Consider the following 18,054-nt stretch of genomic DNA (forward strand, 5'->3'; position numbering starts at 1 on the left):
CTGAAAAAGTTCCAAATTTGTATTGGAACGTAAAACGGGATTTACCCCTTGAGACATTCAGATGGATGAAGAATATTCATTGATAGAAACACACAATACTCATTGTACTCCTGTGCACAGCTGGTTCACTGGATGAAAAAGAACCTGAAGATCGCTTTTATAAACTAGGCCTACGATTATCAAGCACTCGGTGAGCTGTGAGACTGAGAACAGTACGTCTCAGCAGCTGTAATAAGCTTTTATTTTTATTTGGTCATTTGCAGTTATATTTTTTGTTTGAACATCACAACAGGTGACATGACGCTGCACGGATATGAAATCTAGCTGTCCAGGTGCCTGAAACATAAAATAAGGCAAAGCTGTACGTTTTCTCAAAGAAACCATCGTGTGTTAGTTGACCACTTTGAGCTCTGGTTTCGTATTTTGACAACATATCAGTACCATTGTAAAAAAACGCATAACTTCACTTTTTTTTATTTTATAATGCTTCTGAAAGCTTTCCACACTAATCACGCCAAGAAATATTCTGCATAAACTAAAAAAAATTGGGCCGTATAGAGTTGTGGACTTTATTCTAGCCCCAAAACAATGGTGCCTCGCACATTTTGCTGTAGCTTGCGAATTCTGCCAAGGACACAAGATTCCGAGGTACGGAAACTGCTACAATATTGAAACCAACATTTCGCAGTTTCGCAGAGACCGGCGCTTCTGTCTTTTCCATAGCCTGAAAGTAAAGTAGGGGGCTATTGCTCGCGTATAGCATATTAGGGTGAAGCGTGGAATGGGACACTGTCACGCCAAAGTTATTAGACCTGAAGCGTCAAACCAATCCAGGTCAGCAAGAGAGGAGAGACGAACGAGTGGCGTCTGCCTAGCAGTCCTCTTCTCAGGCTTTAGCTTTTGTCTTTATAAACTACCAAATAGCTGCATGTCATGACTTGTCGATGTTATCATTTCAGCGACCACATTCATATCACGACGAGAGGAACACTGGCCATATTTTTGTGCCTGCAAGCCGAAGCTGCCATCCAAACAGCCCCTATTACCTGCTGAATGAAGAATCAATGAAGGAGGAAAATATCTGCAGATTGGTGCATTTTCTTGTCGTCACAAGAACAGCCAAATTTTTCCCTACAGGTGAGTGAGTGAGTGAGTGAAATAACTTTATTTTGTCCACTATAGACGTAAGTAAACTCCACGCCACCTGGCTAGGCCCACTCGGGGACAATCAGGTGGAACCTGACGGCCCTGTCACGAGCCCTCTGGACTGCCAGGATTTGAGAGGTCGGATCCTGTGCCCTAATTAGCTTCATCATTTCCTCGTGAGTGAAAGGGGGACCGGCAGAGGCGCAGCCCCACAGGACATGTTCGAAGTCCGCATAATCACCACACTGAGGGCAGTCCGGGCTTGGGAACCGTTCGGGGTACATTGTGTGCAGCGCCGCGGGGCTCGGGTAAGTGCTTGTTTGCAGAAGTCTGAGAGTGACTGCCTGGACCCTGCACAGCGAGGAGTGCGGCGAAGGTAGGACTCTTCTTGACAGATAATTGTATTTGCAGATTTCGTTGTACGAGCAGAGAGGCTCGGGTCGCCCAGGAGAGGACGCGTTGCCCGGCGCACGGTCAGTCAAACCTCGTGCAGCCGAGTGCGCCTCCTCGTTGGGGTTGATCGAGGCACCCTCAATTGTTCCAAGGTGCGCAGGGAACCAGGCCAAAGAGTGATGTTTCATGTCTTTGGCACTTCGGATGATACGTAGGGCCTGGGGAGCCACCATTCCCATCTGAAAGGCCCTGACAGCGCCCTTGGAATCCGAATAAATCGTGTCATGTACACTCTCCGTCAATGCAAGAGCAATAGCAACTTGCTCTGCAACGCTGGAATTAGAAGTGCGGACGGTAGCGCAGCTAAGGATTTTAGAATTACAGTCGATGACCACTGAGGAGAAGGCCTCTTGAACGTACGAAGCAGCGCCTACGAAGCATGTTCGGTCCTTGTTCAAGCGGGCACTGGCGAGCAGAACTTTACCCCTGGCTCGTCTTCGTCCTTCGTTGTAGGTGGGATGCATATTTCGTGGCATCCGGTGTATGTAAATCTTGGACCTGACGTCGCTGGGCAGCTTCACAGCGTCGAGACTGACGACCATGGGGTTACGTCCCAGCTTGCCAAGTATGGCTAGGCCCGCTGGGGTACCGGAGAGTCTGACAAACTGAGAAAATTCTTGGGCTTCAACGATTTCTTCGAACGTGTTGTGAATTCCCAAATTGAGGAGGTCTTTTGTGTGCGTTCGGATGGGAAGGCCGAGGGCAAGCTTGAAGACTCTTCTGATTAGGGCATTGATCTTGTGGCGCTCCGATACGAACCAGTTGTGCATAGCCCCTGAATAAGCGAGGTGGCATAGCACGAAGGCGTGGATAATCCGGATCAGATTTTCTTCCTTGATTCCGCGGTACCTGTTGGCGATTCTTCGGATCAGGCCGAGGGCGCTTTCGGTCTTGGAACAAATGCGTTTGAGGGCGGCTCGATTGGCCCCGTTCGACTCGATAAACATTCCTAGGACCCTGATAGTGTCTACCCGCGGTACTGGGGAGCCCTTGCCGGTGAATAATGTAATGTGGCTCTCTGTTGATGGCTTCCAGGACCCGTGTGAACCGCCTCTGGGCCTCATCTTGTAGAGCAAGAGCTCGGATTTAGCGGGCGAGCACCTTAGCCCGGTGGGGATAAGATACCGCTCCGTCACATCGATGGCCTCTTGCAAAGCACCCTCGACCTGCCCTTCACATCCACTGGAGCACCAGATGGTGATGTCATCCGCGTAGATCGTGTGATTAATGTTGGGGATTTTGTTCAAGGCCCTCGACAGGTTGATCAGGGAGATGTTGAACAGCGTCGGGGAGATCATCGCCCCCTGAGGTGTTCCCTTTGGCCCCAGCTGGATTTCATGGGTCAAAAACTCGTCAATCTTGAGTCTAGTGGACCTTGAGGAAAGGAAGGATCGCACGAAATTGTACGCCCGTTTGCCAACGTTACACTCTGTCAGGCTCTTGAGAATAAAGGCGTGCGATATGTTGTCAAAAGCCTTTTCCAGATCCAAGCCGAGAATTGCCTTAGTGTCGGCGGAGGTAGAGTCAATGATCTGGTGCTTGATTAGTCTCATGGCGTCCTGAGTCGAAAGCCCCGACCGAAAGCCAATCATGTTGTGTGTATAGCATTCATTAGACTCGAGATGGTCAGTGAGGCGGTTAAGCATGGCGTGCTCGGCCATCTTTCCAACACACGACGTCAGGGAGATGGGCCTTAGATTGTCGATGCTCGGCGCCTTACCTGGCTTCGGTATGAGTACTGTGTAGGCTGCTTTCCAGCTCTTGGGAATGAGGCCGCTGCACCAGATATCATTCATCTTGCGCGTAAGAAACTCGATTGAGGCGTCGTCGAGATGCTTGAGCATTTTGTTGGTGATCCCGTCGGGCCCAGGGGCAGATCTGCCGTTGAGGGATGTGAGAACTCGCTTGACCTCAGCCACGGTGAAATCGTCGTCCATAGATGGTACGTCACACCCTTCGTACTCGGGAAACTGGGGGGGCACCGGATCGTCCGTGGCCGCCAGGTACTTGTCTATGAGGTGCTCCATGACTGCCTCATCTGGAGTCGAGTCGGTGGCCAAATGGACAGCTTTCGCCAAAGCTCTCTTCTGGTTGGACTTGGTGTTGCCATCGTGCAGTAGGTGCTTAAGGAGACCCCAGATTTTACCGTTCTTGAGCTGGCGCTCCACCAAGTCGCACAGCTCGTCCCATTGCTGCTTGCATAGCACCTTGCAATGAGCCTCTATCATCTTGTTTATATCGGAGATTTTCTTGCGTAGTCTTCTGGTATGGCGCTGAGTCTTCAATCTCGCGAGCAGTGCCTGCTTGGCTTCCAAAAGATGCGCCAGCCTACTGTCCATGCTGTCCACCTCCAGATCGGTTGTCACCTCCTTGGTGGCTCTAGCCGCATCCTTCTTTATCTCGTCGCACCAAGAGTCTAGGTCCATATCATCGTTAAGGACGCGCTCGGAGCGGTTGGCTCGGAACAAGTCCCAGTCAGTGAACCTAAAGGTTCTCGTTTTGTTGCGGGCAGTCTTGATCACAGCTTCGATGATGCAATGATCGCTACCGAGGTCCATGGCTGTGTTGGTCCACTTGACGTTTTCCAGGTTCTTGACAAAGGTAAGATCCGGAGTCGTATCTCGGCATACCGAGTTCCCTCTCCTGGTTGGAAAGTCTTTATCGGTTATCAGCGTAAGATCTTCCTCCGCTGCCGCATCCCATATGTCTCTACCCTTCTTCGTATTGGTACAATAGCCCCACGCCTGATGCTAGGCATTAAAATCTCCCATGACGACTAGAGGCTGACAGCCAGCCAAATGCCTACAGGTAGCAAATATTTGTGATAAGTTTGTCATCTGTGCATCATGAGAAGAGCAGCCGTGTGTATTTAACGGCAAATTTTGACAGCACTACGCGAAGACAGTCATACGAGATAGCTCTTCCGTGGTATGTTACTATACACCTCAGTCCTCTGTAGTACCACTAAGGTGCATTTTCATTTGCGCCTTTCACGTAGCAAGAAAATCTGCATTGCCGACAGTGAAAATGGTATTAAAACATATCTAATTTAAAAAAAGAATCTAAATGCAGGTGGGTTGCAGAAAATGTTCATCTGTTACTTCGTGCACTTACCTTTTTCAGGCTCGGGTCGAAGAGTCAAGTTTTTGAAAGGAATTTCCTTGATAGCATAGTCAAAATATATGGCCCGACCCTCTGGGCCATGGCACTCTAGTGCCGACATGCTTTTCTCGCCATAGATAAAATTTCTATGGAGTGCCGTGATGTCCAGTACGTGCTCTGCAAAGAAAGAAATTGTGTACACGACAGCATTATTATTTATGCCCTTCATTACCTTACAGGTCCACTGAAGGGCATTGAGTAAGGGGGGGGTTCAACATTCATTAAATGACAAAACTACCAAAGTACAACATTGTTACACAATATTAACACGCAACAAATTCAAGTTATCACAGAATGTTTCACGATTGGAGACGAATTCGGTGTGACCTGGGAGACGGTTTCAATGTGCAATAGCTCTAGGTAGTGGTCATGAGTGTAATTCCTGCGTTTGACCATGAATGCGCATAAAAATTCTAAGGGCGTTGTGAATGCGACGAGATGCGTGCACAGGAGCATGAAGCGGCAAACAGTGGAAGTTATTACTATAAAAGTACCTGTGAAACAGACATAAGACAATTGGAACAGTCGATCCTGGTATAAAATTAAACGTGCAGTGTGCGAAGCCTCGCCAGGGGGGCTGCCGCGAAAGAAGCAGCGGGGTTGTTCAGTCGGGGCGTCGCCTTAAACCTAAAGTCACGTTTCGTTAGAGACTGCAGCGATTACCACATTTCAAGGCTTTGTCGAAGTAGGCAACCATTAAAACAGAAGGAAAAAAGAGGCTGAATGGAATCCAGGCATGTCAGGGAAACCGCAACGTTCATTGAAACACACTGCACACAACATTGCAGTACCGGCGCATTCGTGGCGGGGTTCTTTGGCGACTGCATCGATGGAGTCACTAACGTGGGATAAATTTGCATTTGCACAAAGCCCAGTGCCCGCCAGTTCAGTATGCCGACAGCTAAGCATAAACTGAATCAAACGTGCGGGCATTTCTGGTATTACTTCGTCGCTTGGACGGCTTTCTCATGTGCCCTTTGACGATGGCTTCGGCGGACGCTAAGCACATTTCGTGGGGCGGGCGGACGTGCTAAACTTTGAATATTCGCAAGTGCCGAAATTGCGCAGCATGGGTTCTGTGACTGCCCTACCTAAGTACGAATGCGGTAGACGCTGGCCTCCCCTCTCGCAAACTTCGGAAGGTAAGTGTTATCAGAGAGGGTTAATTTCGAGATGCGCTGGGTTACCACATCACAGCAGAAACAGCAGCAAGGGGTCACATACGCTGTTTGCACAACAGTAAACTGAATTCAGGACTTTGTGGAAACGACCATGCTCATTTTGTCATTTCAGTCTTTTATCATTCCTTCTTGTCGCCTTTCCTGATTCTCCTGCACCGATAGAACTTCAGAGCATACTACCTTACATGTGCCTCTCAGTATCTAGACATGGAACATTTATTGCGATCAAATGCTTATCTATTAACGCGCATTGCTCTGGGTTGAAGGAGACACCAGCATTTCATTCTTTTTTTATATCATTTGTGGGTACAGTATTCTATTTTACAGACGCGATGTGGTTACCTATATATAGATATAGATGCTATCACTTTAGGCATAGTATGGTAACTCGCCACAACACTTTTTCCAAGGTGTCTTCTAGCTGCTGGCTATCGCCTGTGCACCTGCAGCCTAGCTGTAAAGCAGAACTGCTGGAAATGCCCTCTTGTCAGGTTGCGCAGGTACATCACAAACAAGGAAATCAGATAAAGAGGTCAAGGAACATCCTCCTCATACCTTTGACTCGAGGAGATGAGAAGTTGAAATACTCGGAGTTTGAGAAGGAGCTGTAAATAGAGAGAAAAAATAGTAAGCGTGAAACGGGAAGAGAGAGAATAATAAATGAAAGCAAGATATACAGAGTTCACCTCACTGCCTTGAAGATTCATAATTGCATACTTATCCACAAGGTTTACAATGCTGCTACCGGAACGGAGGCTAGCTCCCGTTTACAAACAGTGACTTCATCTCGAAATACCCCGAGCTTACTCAACTGTTAGTAGAAATTTCCGTCTCGTTGTAAGCGTCTATCTTGCTTGAACATAATTACGCAGGCTTTAGACAATGCGAAACAAATGCCGAAAACGTGTATAAGAGTGAACGAACCGTCCTATGGTTGAAAAAGCTCAGAAATAAATCTTGAACGGGCAGCGCAATAAGACGAAGACAGAAGGCCAGAAATACCCAGAAATAAATATTTGGGGGGGGGGAAGGGGGGTGCCGCAGGCTCCGACGATGGGTGGTAAGCTGTTTTTCAAACCTCGGCACAAGTATTCTTCTTGTTTCTTTCGTTTTCTTTCGTTTTAGTATTGTTTTGCGGTACCTCATCTCCATAAACAAGCGTTCCGTACAACTTAGGCTACCTGCTATACGCGTGTTCATCGGCTTCATTTGCTACGGCCGTAAGCTGCTGCGCGGATGGTCACGGGTGCGGTTTAGGGCCGCATGCAGTGGCCGCTTCCTTGTAGGGGCGGATCTGAGAACTAAATGGCGTGTGTTCAAAACATAGCGTCGTATTACTTTCAATGTGAGTTGACCTCACGTACAATTGCTACTTACTTTTCGGAAGTAACCCCATATCGCGTCGAAGCTGCGAAGTCATGGCGCTTATCTTTGTATACTGTGAAGGAAGCGGTCAGCGCCGAAGCGTTCCAGGCCGATATTCGCAAATCATGGAGAGCGCTCTTGCACAAGGATGACTTCTAGAAAGGAAACGAAAGCACGTAAAATTTTGTTTCTTTCGTTTAACGCGCCAGTGCTTTTGAACATACCGTTCTGGCAGTGCTGTATGCAAGGAGTAAAGTAATGGGACACACTGCCGTATATCACTCTAAAGTAGTAGCCCCATCATGATCGGAAGAGCCCAAAACCTTGGCGATCGGGTGGTTACATTTAACTGCTCACGTTGCGACAATATAGATACGAAGAACTAATGCAGAGAGCATTTTTTCTTCATATCATTTTTACCATGTCATCGCTATCAGAAAAAAAAAAAACATATTCAAGCGCGTAGTTAAGAACAAAATTACTACCCGCCGTGGTTGCTCAGTGGCTGTGGGGTTAGGCTGCTGAGCACGAGGTCGTGGGATCGAATCCCGGCCACGGCGGCTGCATTTAGATGGGGACGAAAACACCCGTGTACTTAGATTTATGTGCACGTTAAAGAACCCCAGGTGGTCGAAATTTCCGGTGTCCTCCACTACGGCGTGCCTCATAATGAGAAAGTGGTTTTGGCACGTGAAACCCCATAATTTTAAGAACAAGATTAGTGACGCCTTTACTGCCTTGACCAAAGGAAAGAACAATCCTTTTTAGCAAAATATATGCTTGGAAACGAGGAAACGTCTCTTTTCGAAAAACTAAATGATCGCCTAAAAGCCACCTTTTGGGCCATGAGGATTGAGCTATTATTTTTCGAAATTGACAAGGTTCCCGGAGCCCATCGCACTTTACGGTTCAAGCGTTTATGTTTTAGCACGTTATGTCGCAATGTTGATGCATGTAAATATTTGTAGCTCATGAATTCAGCTGATTGCACTGATAAAATCTCAACAGAAAATAGATGAGCCTGGGGAAACTGAAGGATGACTAAATATTTATTGCTGTGAAATTAGCAAATTTATGTATTTTTTTGGACACTCAGAGAGGAGACGGAATTACCTACACTGATATGCTCATTTGGATTTTTGTGATTGCGTAACCACTGCAAAAATTTGCGCACTTCGAATTGTTTAATGAGCTCTCCTGTTTCCAGTAAAATCAATTAGTGCTTTGGGAGGCCGCTAATCTTTCATTCTTTAATTTATGTCTCTAAGAAAACATAGAAATACGTGCAAATAGATAAAAGTGGTCGCTACTATATTTCAGTCTGAACACAGACGGTAGACACCATTGCCATTACGAAAAACAATCACAATCATAACACCGCGACGCGGTGTAGGTACAAAGATTTTATCATTTTATGGTTGTGAACTTAGACGAACACACCTACCGTTGCGTAGAGTACTGTTCCATAAACATGTGCGTCGCCGTTGGCAAGACATGACGGCTTGCAGTGCACACTGAAAAAGCACACGAAAACACCTTTAGCCTTCCACTTCTGTGAATTCCCAAATTTTGTTTCCCAGAGATTTCCCGAATCAAGAGACTCCTCATCCGGGACACATTACAGAGCCATTTAGAAATTGGCACGAGTTCCTTACAAGTACAATACAGCGATGCGTGACATGCTAGGACCTTTGCGGATGCAAGTTGTATACGGCGCATTGCTGTGGCGACGAGCAGACGATGCGGTGCGGATGAACGCATCTCGAGGGTTGTTAGGCCTTCAAATTGGCTAAGGAGTCCTGCAGGTTCCACAGGGATGCAAATGACGTCTGGGAGGGAGTGTACTCATGGGTTTCAGGACTTCGAAATGGCAATAAAGACATCAAAGAATGGCGTAAACTTATTCGTTACGTTTACTTGCTTACGCATGCGGCACCGCGAAGCGTGACTTTCTGCCCGAGCACTCTGCGTGGAGGCGTAGCCAGTAATTTTGGTGAGGAGGGGGTTCGCACATGACACAGGGAACGATCGGGGGGGGGCAGTGTGTATATATATATATATATATATATATATATATATATGTATATATATATAGCCACTGGCGTAGCAACAGGGGGGGCCGGGGGGCCGTGGGCCCCGGGTGCATGGGGCCAGTGGGGGGGGGGGGGGGGGAGGGGTGTCATATACGTCTGAAGACACCCGAAAATCGTCGATATCCCCGCCTTCCTCGACTACACCCGGGGGGGGGGGGGACAGAAGAGCTAAGGGCCCCGGGTGCCAGACGACCTAGCTACGCCACTGATGGCAGCCTTCTTGTTAAATCAGCCGTGACGCAGTTAAAAAGGAAGGGGCTGAGTACGCTTACCTGTGGTACTCCCTGTTTGACAACATGTTCAGCACTCTTTCCTTCACCCGTCTGAACAAATATTTTGCGACCTGATAGAAATTCAGACATCCATCGCAAGGACCTCCAGACAGACCAAGTTCCAACATGCTTAGCAAAACATGAACGTGACTAACAGTGTCAAATGCCCTCTTGATGTCTAGGAATACTGCTATAGTCATGTTCCCACGTGCACGCTCGTGCTCCACGCAGGTTACTATATCTAATATTGCATCCATTGTGCATCTATGTTTTCTAAAACCTACTAAGTAGTTGGACAGCACATTAGTTTCATTTCATTCAATCATTTTCTCCATTACTTTTCACAAACAACTTGTCAAACTAACAGGGCGGAAGGATTTAAGGCACAAGGGCGCCTTACCAGGTTTTAAAATTGGTATGATTCGACCGACTTTCCAAGAGTCAGGTACAGTTTCCTCTATCCATAAGTTATTATAGATGTGTAAGAGAGTATTTGTACCTGTCGGTCCGAGGTTTTTTAGCATATTGTACGTAATGCCGTCCGGACTTTTGGCGACAGGATGCAATTGCACATTGAAGCTCGCTTAATGTGAAAGTATGACCTAATTGAGGATGTTGGGCCCCGTAGCAAGCCGTAATTTCTTGCTTAGCCAACGCTACTGAAATATCAAATTCTGCACATCGCGATGAAAAAGCAGGTCTAGAAATAAGCTCACAAAATTCATCTGCAACTATTATTTCACACGTGTCCCGAGCTACAGCGAGAGCACGAAATGGGAAGCTCTGTGTTACAGCTCCACTCAACGAACGAATTACTAGGAAAATTCGCGTGACAGCCGTGTGAGGAGACAGCGTGCCGCAGAAATTGCGCCAGCGCCGTTTGCCTAAATTTTGCATTCATCTGCGCATTACATTGTGTATTTTCTGAGCGTTTCTGTATGCTTCTAAACTTCCGCTCCGTCGGTAAGCTTTCTCGGACCGACGTCGGATGGCTCCTAGGTGTTCATATTCTCCGTCAACTGCAGCATAATTTTTTGGAATCGGGACCTTCTTTGTGCATATGTTCATATTGTCCTGCAAAAATTCTGTAAATTTTTCCACTGTTGCATCTCGATTAATTTGATCCCTTAGGCGGTACCGAAAAGCTTGCCAGTTGGTTAGTCTGCTGTAACGCCTGATATCACAGTGCATGCTAGGGTCGTAAACAAGGATGGGAAAATGATCACTTCGCGTTTCCATATCTGTTGTCCATCCCACACCATTCACTAGATCATGTGAACACAGGGTAACATGTATGCAGCTTGAGTAATTATATCCATGAAGGAATGTTGGCGACCCATCGTTTAAAACAGTCAAGTTGCATTTATCTATGGCGCACTCAATAACGTTACCCCGTGCATCACAATGATCACTGCCCCAGATGGTGTTGTGTGCATTGAATCCGCCACATATAAATACATTAGAATGAGGTATTTTGAAGATATCCACTAGCGCTTCTACTGAAATCCTGTTTGAAGGTTGTAGATATGGATTAATCACTGTTATGCAGAGCTTGCCAAAGGATACTTTACATGCGATGAATTCCGGGAAGCCTGAATCACTGTACTGAATTTGATAAGATGGTACGTCCTCTCTGACGCACAGGAGTACTCTGCTAACCGCACCTTGACGAGAAGTCTTGTATATCACATAATTTGAGAGGCGAAAGTCGTCACTGATTCCCGCCTCTTGAATGCAAAGTATTGGGAAGTTGTATTCCACAAGCAGTTTACCAAAGTCAGCACACTTCCTTCGAAGACTGTTGGCATTCCACTGAAATATAGAGACATTTTTGTAACGGTTATTCATGCTCTGCCTGCCGCAGTTTCGGCCCGGATTGTTAACACAGTACTGCTTCTAGAGGCAACAAGGCTTTCACTTCTGGTGGGTTGTTTGCTTCCGGCAGAGCAGACAGGATTGCCTTATGAGCTGCGAAAAGCATCAGCAAAATCAGTTGTGTCACCGATGCTGTGGTATGTTCGCTATTAGCTGGTGTTACTTCTGCAGTAGATGAGTAAGGTCGCTGAGAGAAATGTGTGAGAGTACTGGAGCTTTCTTATGTATTACTTTCGGCCTGTTGTCGTCTGGGTTTCCGTAGCACTGATGCATAAGACTGGGCACTTGACTGTGACCCTCTTGATTGGTACCTTGTTTGCACTGTTGGTTGTTCTCTAGAGGAGGAATAGCTTGTTGGTGCTCTTGGCTGTGGTGGTTCCGGTGCCCGCTGAGGTGGGTGATCTGGCACTGGATGAACAATCTCAAGGTTTGGGGCGGGTTCATTGCGTCGCGGTTGTCTTCCATGGATTAGTTCATGTCGATGCATTTGCGCCACTGCTTTTTTTTAGGGCAGCCTGAGAAGGAGGCAGCATGGTTCCCCGCACAGTTTGCACATTTAGGTTGAAGAAGTGACTTGCACTCCTTGTGGTCATGATCTTCTGAGCAGATTTTGCATCGACGCGTGCTGCGGCAGGTTTGATGCGCTTAAACACTTCAAAGTATGTCTTACTAACAAGGCAGAACGTCTACGCTTGCTGAGGAAGGCAGTAAAGCAGTGCAAAGAAGCGCATCACTATTTAATTCAGAGCAAGTTTGTATGCAAGTGATTGGAGCATTTAAGTAAGCAATGTTCGATTGCGGCAAGCTAACATTAAGCGACGCTAGAGACGATAGGTATAGGCAGTTGCGGGGAAAGGACGGAAAATCTCGCAAAAAATGCATCAATAACGCTGTCGAGGTTGGCACACCCACTTATGTCATCTGTCCTGCGTGAGATTATAGCAGCGGCAGACTAATGACGACTTGGCTACAATGTACACTTTTGAAATAAGTCATAGTCACCATAGATGACATTAAAACGTGCGCTATATGTACTCACGTGCAGAGTTGTTCGTATCCACAAGTGCGACGAATGAAATCTTCAGCAGTCTCCGTGCAGCCGATAGTGGTGCATCTTGCACCTGCAAAAAAAAGAAAAAAAGACGCAAGACAAGGAAGAGTTCCATTATTTGGGTTGCTTGCACGAAGAAAATTAGCAGCTAATGTTTTTAACGAAGTGCGCGGTTCTAGCGAAATCGTAGATTTCGTTGCTGGTGGCCCACTGCTCGCGACTGGTGCATTCGGCGTAGCCAGTGCGCACCGGTTGCGCATGCTCCCAATATGGGAGTCTGGAAGCACGTGCTTTAGGCTGACACCCGACAGGGTGAGCGGTGGATGCTTCATTTGAGCGAATCGCCTCGATCACGCGCGCGACTGTCGGCGCCAGTTAGCACATGTTCTGAGCAGGCCAAATTACGGGGGACGCACTAGTTGCTGGCGCCGGCGTCTTAACCCTTCACCCTGATTGCGGCCTTACTTCTGGGCGTTTTGCGCTCGACGACCCGCGATCGGCTACGCAGAATGCTGCGGGATGTCTTTGAAAAAACTCGCGTTGTAACAAACGCCCCAAAAAAAGCGCAAGCGAAGGAGTGCTGTGATGTTGAGCGCGTCGGTACTGGAGCAGAACTACCATTTCAGGGCCAGCAGACAAGGCTGAAAGGAAGCTGCAGACACCACCATACCAGAAACATGAGGGAATGGGGCGGAACTATAGAGTTGCCGCACTTTTCGTGCAACGAAGTTCTTGCTGCGAACTCCTGACTTGAGAGGAACACTTCTTGGAGAGCACTGTACTACTAGGGTCCTTGAATACCTTCTTCTGGTGAGGAAACCTCTTCGGAAGTTTAGTATAGGATCAGTAGGTGGCGCTATAGGCGTTCACGCTAATAGCTATTAGCTTCTAGAAGAGTACCAGTCTGCCATGCGTGGTTGGCAGGGCTATGCGATCAGGCAAATCGGTAACCAGGACAGGAGCCTCTTCCAGTAGAAGGATCGACATTTGGGCGAGTTGGTACTGGTTGAACATCTTGAAGGGACAGCGCAAAAAGACGATGACAGAAGGCAGGAAACACACAGGACAGCGCTGAACTCACAACTAACTTTATTCGAAGGCATACATACACTTATGTACACAACCCATAGCCACGTGCTCTCCCGTCCATGGCGTCATTATCAACCGCTTCATAACGTAGCATTAGATTAAATGGTGTTTCGTGTTTTTTGCCTGCGCATTGATAATGACGCCATGGACGGGAGAGCACGTGGCTATGGGTTGTGTACATAAGTGTATGTGTGCCTTCGAATAAAGGTAGTTGTGAGTTCAGCGCTGTCCTGTGTGTTTCCTGTCTTCTGTCATCGTCTTTTTGCGCTGCCCCTTCAAGATGTTCAGCCTCTTCCAGATTCGCTTCATCATTTTTGCAGGTTCAGCATACAACGCGAAATTGAAGCAAAATATTTTGGCGTGTGATGTGTTTGTGCCTAAATTAGACACAGCAACATTGCTTGATGGGCATGGACTCTCCAGGGCACATTTAGCGCACAAAGGTTCTGGTTAGCTCTCTAGTTACAGAATTATCTAGTTAACTAGTAAAGCGGTTTGTTTTATTCGTTGGTATGTTGTATTTGTTAATTCGGTGAGTTGGTTTGTTTAGGTTGTTAGCTTAGTTAGTTAGGTATTTTATTTAGCAAGGTAAACTAAATTAGTTATGTTATAGGAAATTAGATAATTCGGCAATTCGTTACATTAGCTAGATATTTTATATAGTTCATGTAGCTAGTTCTTAGCTAGTCACGTATTTAGTGACCAGTTTCTGTAAGTAATTAAGGTAATTGGTGTAGTCAGATATTTTTAAAGGCCAGTCGTTAGTTCTTTATTCAATTCAGCTCGCTAGTTAGTTAGTAAGTTCGCTCGTTAGTTAGCTAGTTAGTTCGTTCGTTCGTTAGTTAGTTAGTTAGTTAGTTAGTTAGTTAGTTAGCTAGTTAGTTAGTTAGTTAGTTCGTTAGTTAGTTAGTTCGTTAGTTAGTTCGCTCGTTAGTTTTCCAATCCGCCCACCTAACTTGTTTGTTCGGCTTGGAAAAGTTAGCGACACCGCATGCCTTCAAAATTCTCGGAATGGTGTCTACATTGAGCCTTGATCACCCGCAATGCAGCGACACGAAATTTGCGTTGAAGGTGTACACGTCTGCAAGAATAAGGGCTTCGGCATCGAAATGGTTTTAACATATGCGGACACGTTTTCAGTCAAATCTGAAGCCTAAGACTCTCGCCTCGTAGCGGCTCGTTTCCAGTTGTCCGGTAGGTCTACCTCGGTAGGGAGACAAAAATGGGATTTCATTGCTTTAGCGACGTTGAAGTCAGACCAACACGCAGATGCACGAAAACCGTCAGGCATTGTCACTATCACGGAGCTTCGTTGTCACCACGTGGAGAGAGATGTACTACAGTGCAAGAACTGAAACTCGAGCAGCTGCAACCGGCAACACACGCCTTTACCCTAAACGCCAACTGGAACGAAGTGTTGAACCGCATTTAAAACATCCTTTAGGATAGTGTGGCAATGAAGGAGCCTCTGTACAAATTTTGACGTTTGAAATTCGAAGTACGAGCGGAAGCATAACGAAAAGCTCGCGAAAGTGGTCGTTCCTTTTTTATACCGAAAGTGAACAAAACGCCGGCGTTAGCTTTGTAACGTCTGCTGCCGGACCAGTTGGTACATGGCTTTTAGAAATGGTTTTAGGTCCAACAAGTAAGATAAGGACAACAGAATGAAAGATACGGACAGGCGCACAAGCATGTCTTTTATACTGTTGTCCGTGTCCTATTTTTTTGTGCCTAACACCATTTCTAAAAGCCGGCATTAGCACCTGCAGGAAGTGAAGCGTGACCTGGAGTGGGTGGCTGGCGTCCGAAATACTTAGGCGGTGACCACGGCGGCCCACGGCACGTTGAAAAATCTGGGAGTCGGCATAATGGGACTTACGTGCACACACACACAAAAAACAAGGGTCCGCGTCATTTGCTCAGGTGCTCTTCAAAGCCTGTTAGCAATAAAACTATGCAATTACCAGCGCTGCAGCTTTGCACGATTGCTTTAGTGTTATGCAGGCTGTTGCTTTCCTTTAGCTACACTGAATTTTTAATGGCCCGTTGCACATATAGCGCAATTTTAACCATTGGTCTAAATTACTGGATGAGTTGGCCAGTACCTCTAGGAGATATCGGAATGATCATTTTAATAATTACCATAATTATGGTAACCCACTTTTAAATATTTACTCGACACTCCATACTTCAACCAAATGTAGCCAGTGAGCACGCAAGGCACGTCGACTTGAAACGAATTCTGACGACGGAATTGCGTTTGATATATTGGCCATCAAACATGTGGTAAAAATGCACTGTTATATAGCTTAGCTTTTTTTTTTGGGGGGGGGGGGAGGGAAGTAGTGGGAACGCCAATGCATATTGTCGGACTCTTTGCGAAGAGTTATTGAAACTTGCGTAGCCTTGAAATTTAGCGGCCACGGTGGCTTAACGGCTATGGTGCTGCGCTGCAAAGCACGAGGTGGCGGGAGCAAATCTCGACCGCGGCGGCCGCATTTCGCCGGGGGTGAAATTCAAGAAACACCTGTCTCTCCTGCATTGGGGGCCACGTTAACTATACCCTGCGGTCGTAAATAATGTAGAGTCCCCCACTCTCGGCGTGCCTCATAATCAAATCGCCATTTCGGTACATTAAACGCCAGCAATCAGTTCGATTCAGTTTTCTCTTGAGAATTCGTTCCGTGTCTCGATGACTTGCAGACTCACTAGCTGCAACTCTACAGTCAAATATATGCCGTACAGAATTAAGTAGCATATTTACGTTAACTATTCAGTTAGGTAGTTTGACTTCTCTTAGAAGTGATGGCCGCCTTATAAAGTAATTTAGATCAAGGGTTATAAATCTACTGCCTGCCACAGGAAATTAGGAAATGGTGAAGCTAAAGAATAACACCCTGTATACTGCTCGCTTATAAGAAATTAAGCCAAAGAGAAATTTCCATGCAGTTGGCTTTTAAGCAGTATCGATAAAAAAGAGATTCACGGCTATATATTTATGTCTCAAACTAATTAAAGGGCTGCAGATCAAAGTAACCACACAGGTATCTCCAAGTAGCACGTGGTTGGCGATAGTCCCAGTCTGCCTGAGTAGCGTGACCACATCAGTTCCTGCTCGTTTCGGAGACTCCGCCATGCCATGGCTGGACGCTCCGCCCTACCTAAGATGGTGCTATCTAACTCGGTCCACTAAATTTCTTTCCGTTGATGCTGGTCTTTCTCCTTAGGGACCCATTGCATGTTGTAAAACAACGCTGAAATGGATGCCTTGCTGTGAATTAGCAGTCAAAAAACTAACTCAAACCATATGGTTTGAATTTGGGGCCGATCGTCAATCACGTATTTTAGAGTTGGGCGAATTTTCTCTGACAACGAATGTTTTAAACTACGTAGGGAAAAACGAGCACAAGCAAACGTGCTCCTGAAGATAGTTGCAATGTCTCATTCACGGTGGATTTACTGGGAAACGTGAAACATAAAATCTTAGTTTCTATGTAAAGCACTGATAATTAAATAAGGCGCAAAATATGCCACTAAGTGCTAAATCTAACTTTCTTTTCTTGTGCTCTCTACCACTTTCAGCCAAATGTGGAACTACCTCACATGGAAGCTACGCTAATTCATTATATGGTCCTAGAAACTTGAAGCTTACATCTGCCAAACTATGCTGTACTACTTGGCGCACTTACACGTCTGTCACTTCCGTTTCACCGCTAAAAGTTTATCGCGAGCATAAAAACGTTTAGGCATCTTTGTGCATTTACGATCGAATATGAGACTTTCTGTCGTCTGAAGCAGCGAGTTCCCGCTACACAGTCACAACCGAAAGGGCTAATCTGCGTCTTTAGGCGTTTTTCAATAGCACGGAGGCTTTGACTATACCGTCGATAGTGCACATGCGTAACGTACACATTGGTCGAAATTATTGGTTGGCTGCAAACATAATCGCGTTAGTGCGTTTATGTACGTAAACCGGTGTTTCAATCTTTTCAAGTCGCGACCTGTGATGAAAGACGCAAAGCGTACGCTGCTTGACGCCAATCCAATCCAAGCCGCGTGGCGAGCCGCTTGTGTGTTTCTATTAGCTAGGACATGTTGTCTCGGTTCTAAGAACCAATTTCGTGAAGACTGCTGAGATAACGCTCGAACCACGGTGAGATCAAGGTCAGTGAAATTTGACGTGATTCGCTGCCCACGAATGGGGCAAATGAGTCAGAAATGACTAGACGTCTGGGCTAAAGTGGCCGCACTGGGCGCCACAATGTGCTTTCTGATACTTCAAGTATGCAGGGACCTAGCCACTAACAATCTCTTCAGTACTAGCATTTGTTCCTTAATATGCATGCACACGTTCCAAATGAAGCAGC

The 18,054-nt window shown here is 46.5% G+C and overlaps 1 protein-coding gene across 1 annotated transcript in view; it reads right to left on the bottom strand.

The window, feature by feature from the left end:
• LOC135908553 (receptor-type tyrosine-protein phosphatase kappa-like) overlaps nt 1–18,054 on the bottom strand; it is a 127,632-nt gene that overhangs the window by 87,414 nt on the left and 22,164 nt on the right. The window contains exons 2-6 of the mRNA XM_065440334.1: nt 12,587–12,668; nt 8,752–8,821; nt 7,320–7,462; nt 6,498–6,547; nt 4,714–4,878 (exon numbers count right to left, since the gene is read on the bottom strand). Coding sequence (XP_065296406.1) covers nt 4,714–4,878; nt 6,498–6,547; nt 7,320–7,462; nt 8,752–8,821; nt 12,587–12,668 — 510 coding nt within the window. The remainder of the gene's footprint in view (nt 1–4,713; nt 4,879–6,497; nt 6,548–7,319; nt 7,463–8,751; nt 8,822–12,586; nt 12,669–18,054) is intronic.

The sequence above is a fragment of the Dermacentor albipictus genome, chromosome 9 (genome assembly GCF_038994185.2).
Source record: "Dermacentor albipictus isolate Rhodes 1998 colony chromosome 9, USDA_Dalb.pri_finalv2, whole genome shotgun sequence".
In the NCBI taxonomy this organism is placed as follows: Eukaryota; Metazoa; Arthropoda; class Arachnida; order Ixodida; family Ixodidae; genus Dermacentor; species Dermacentor albipictus.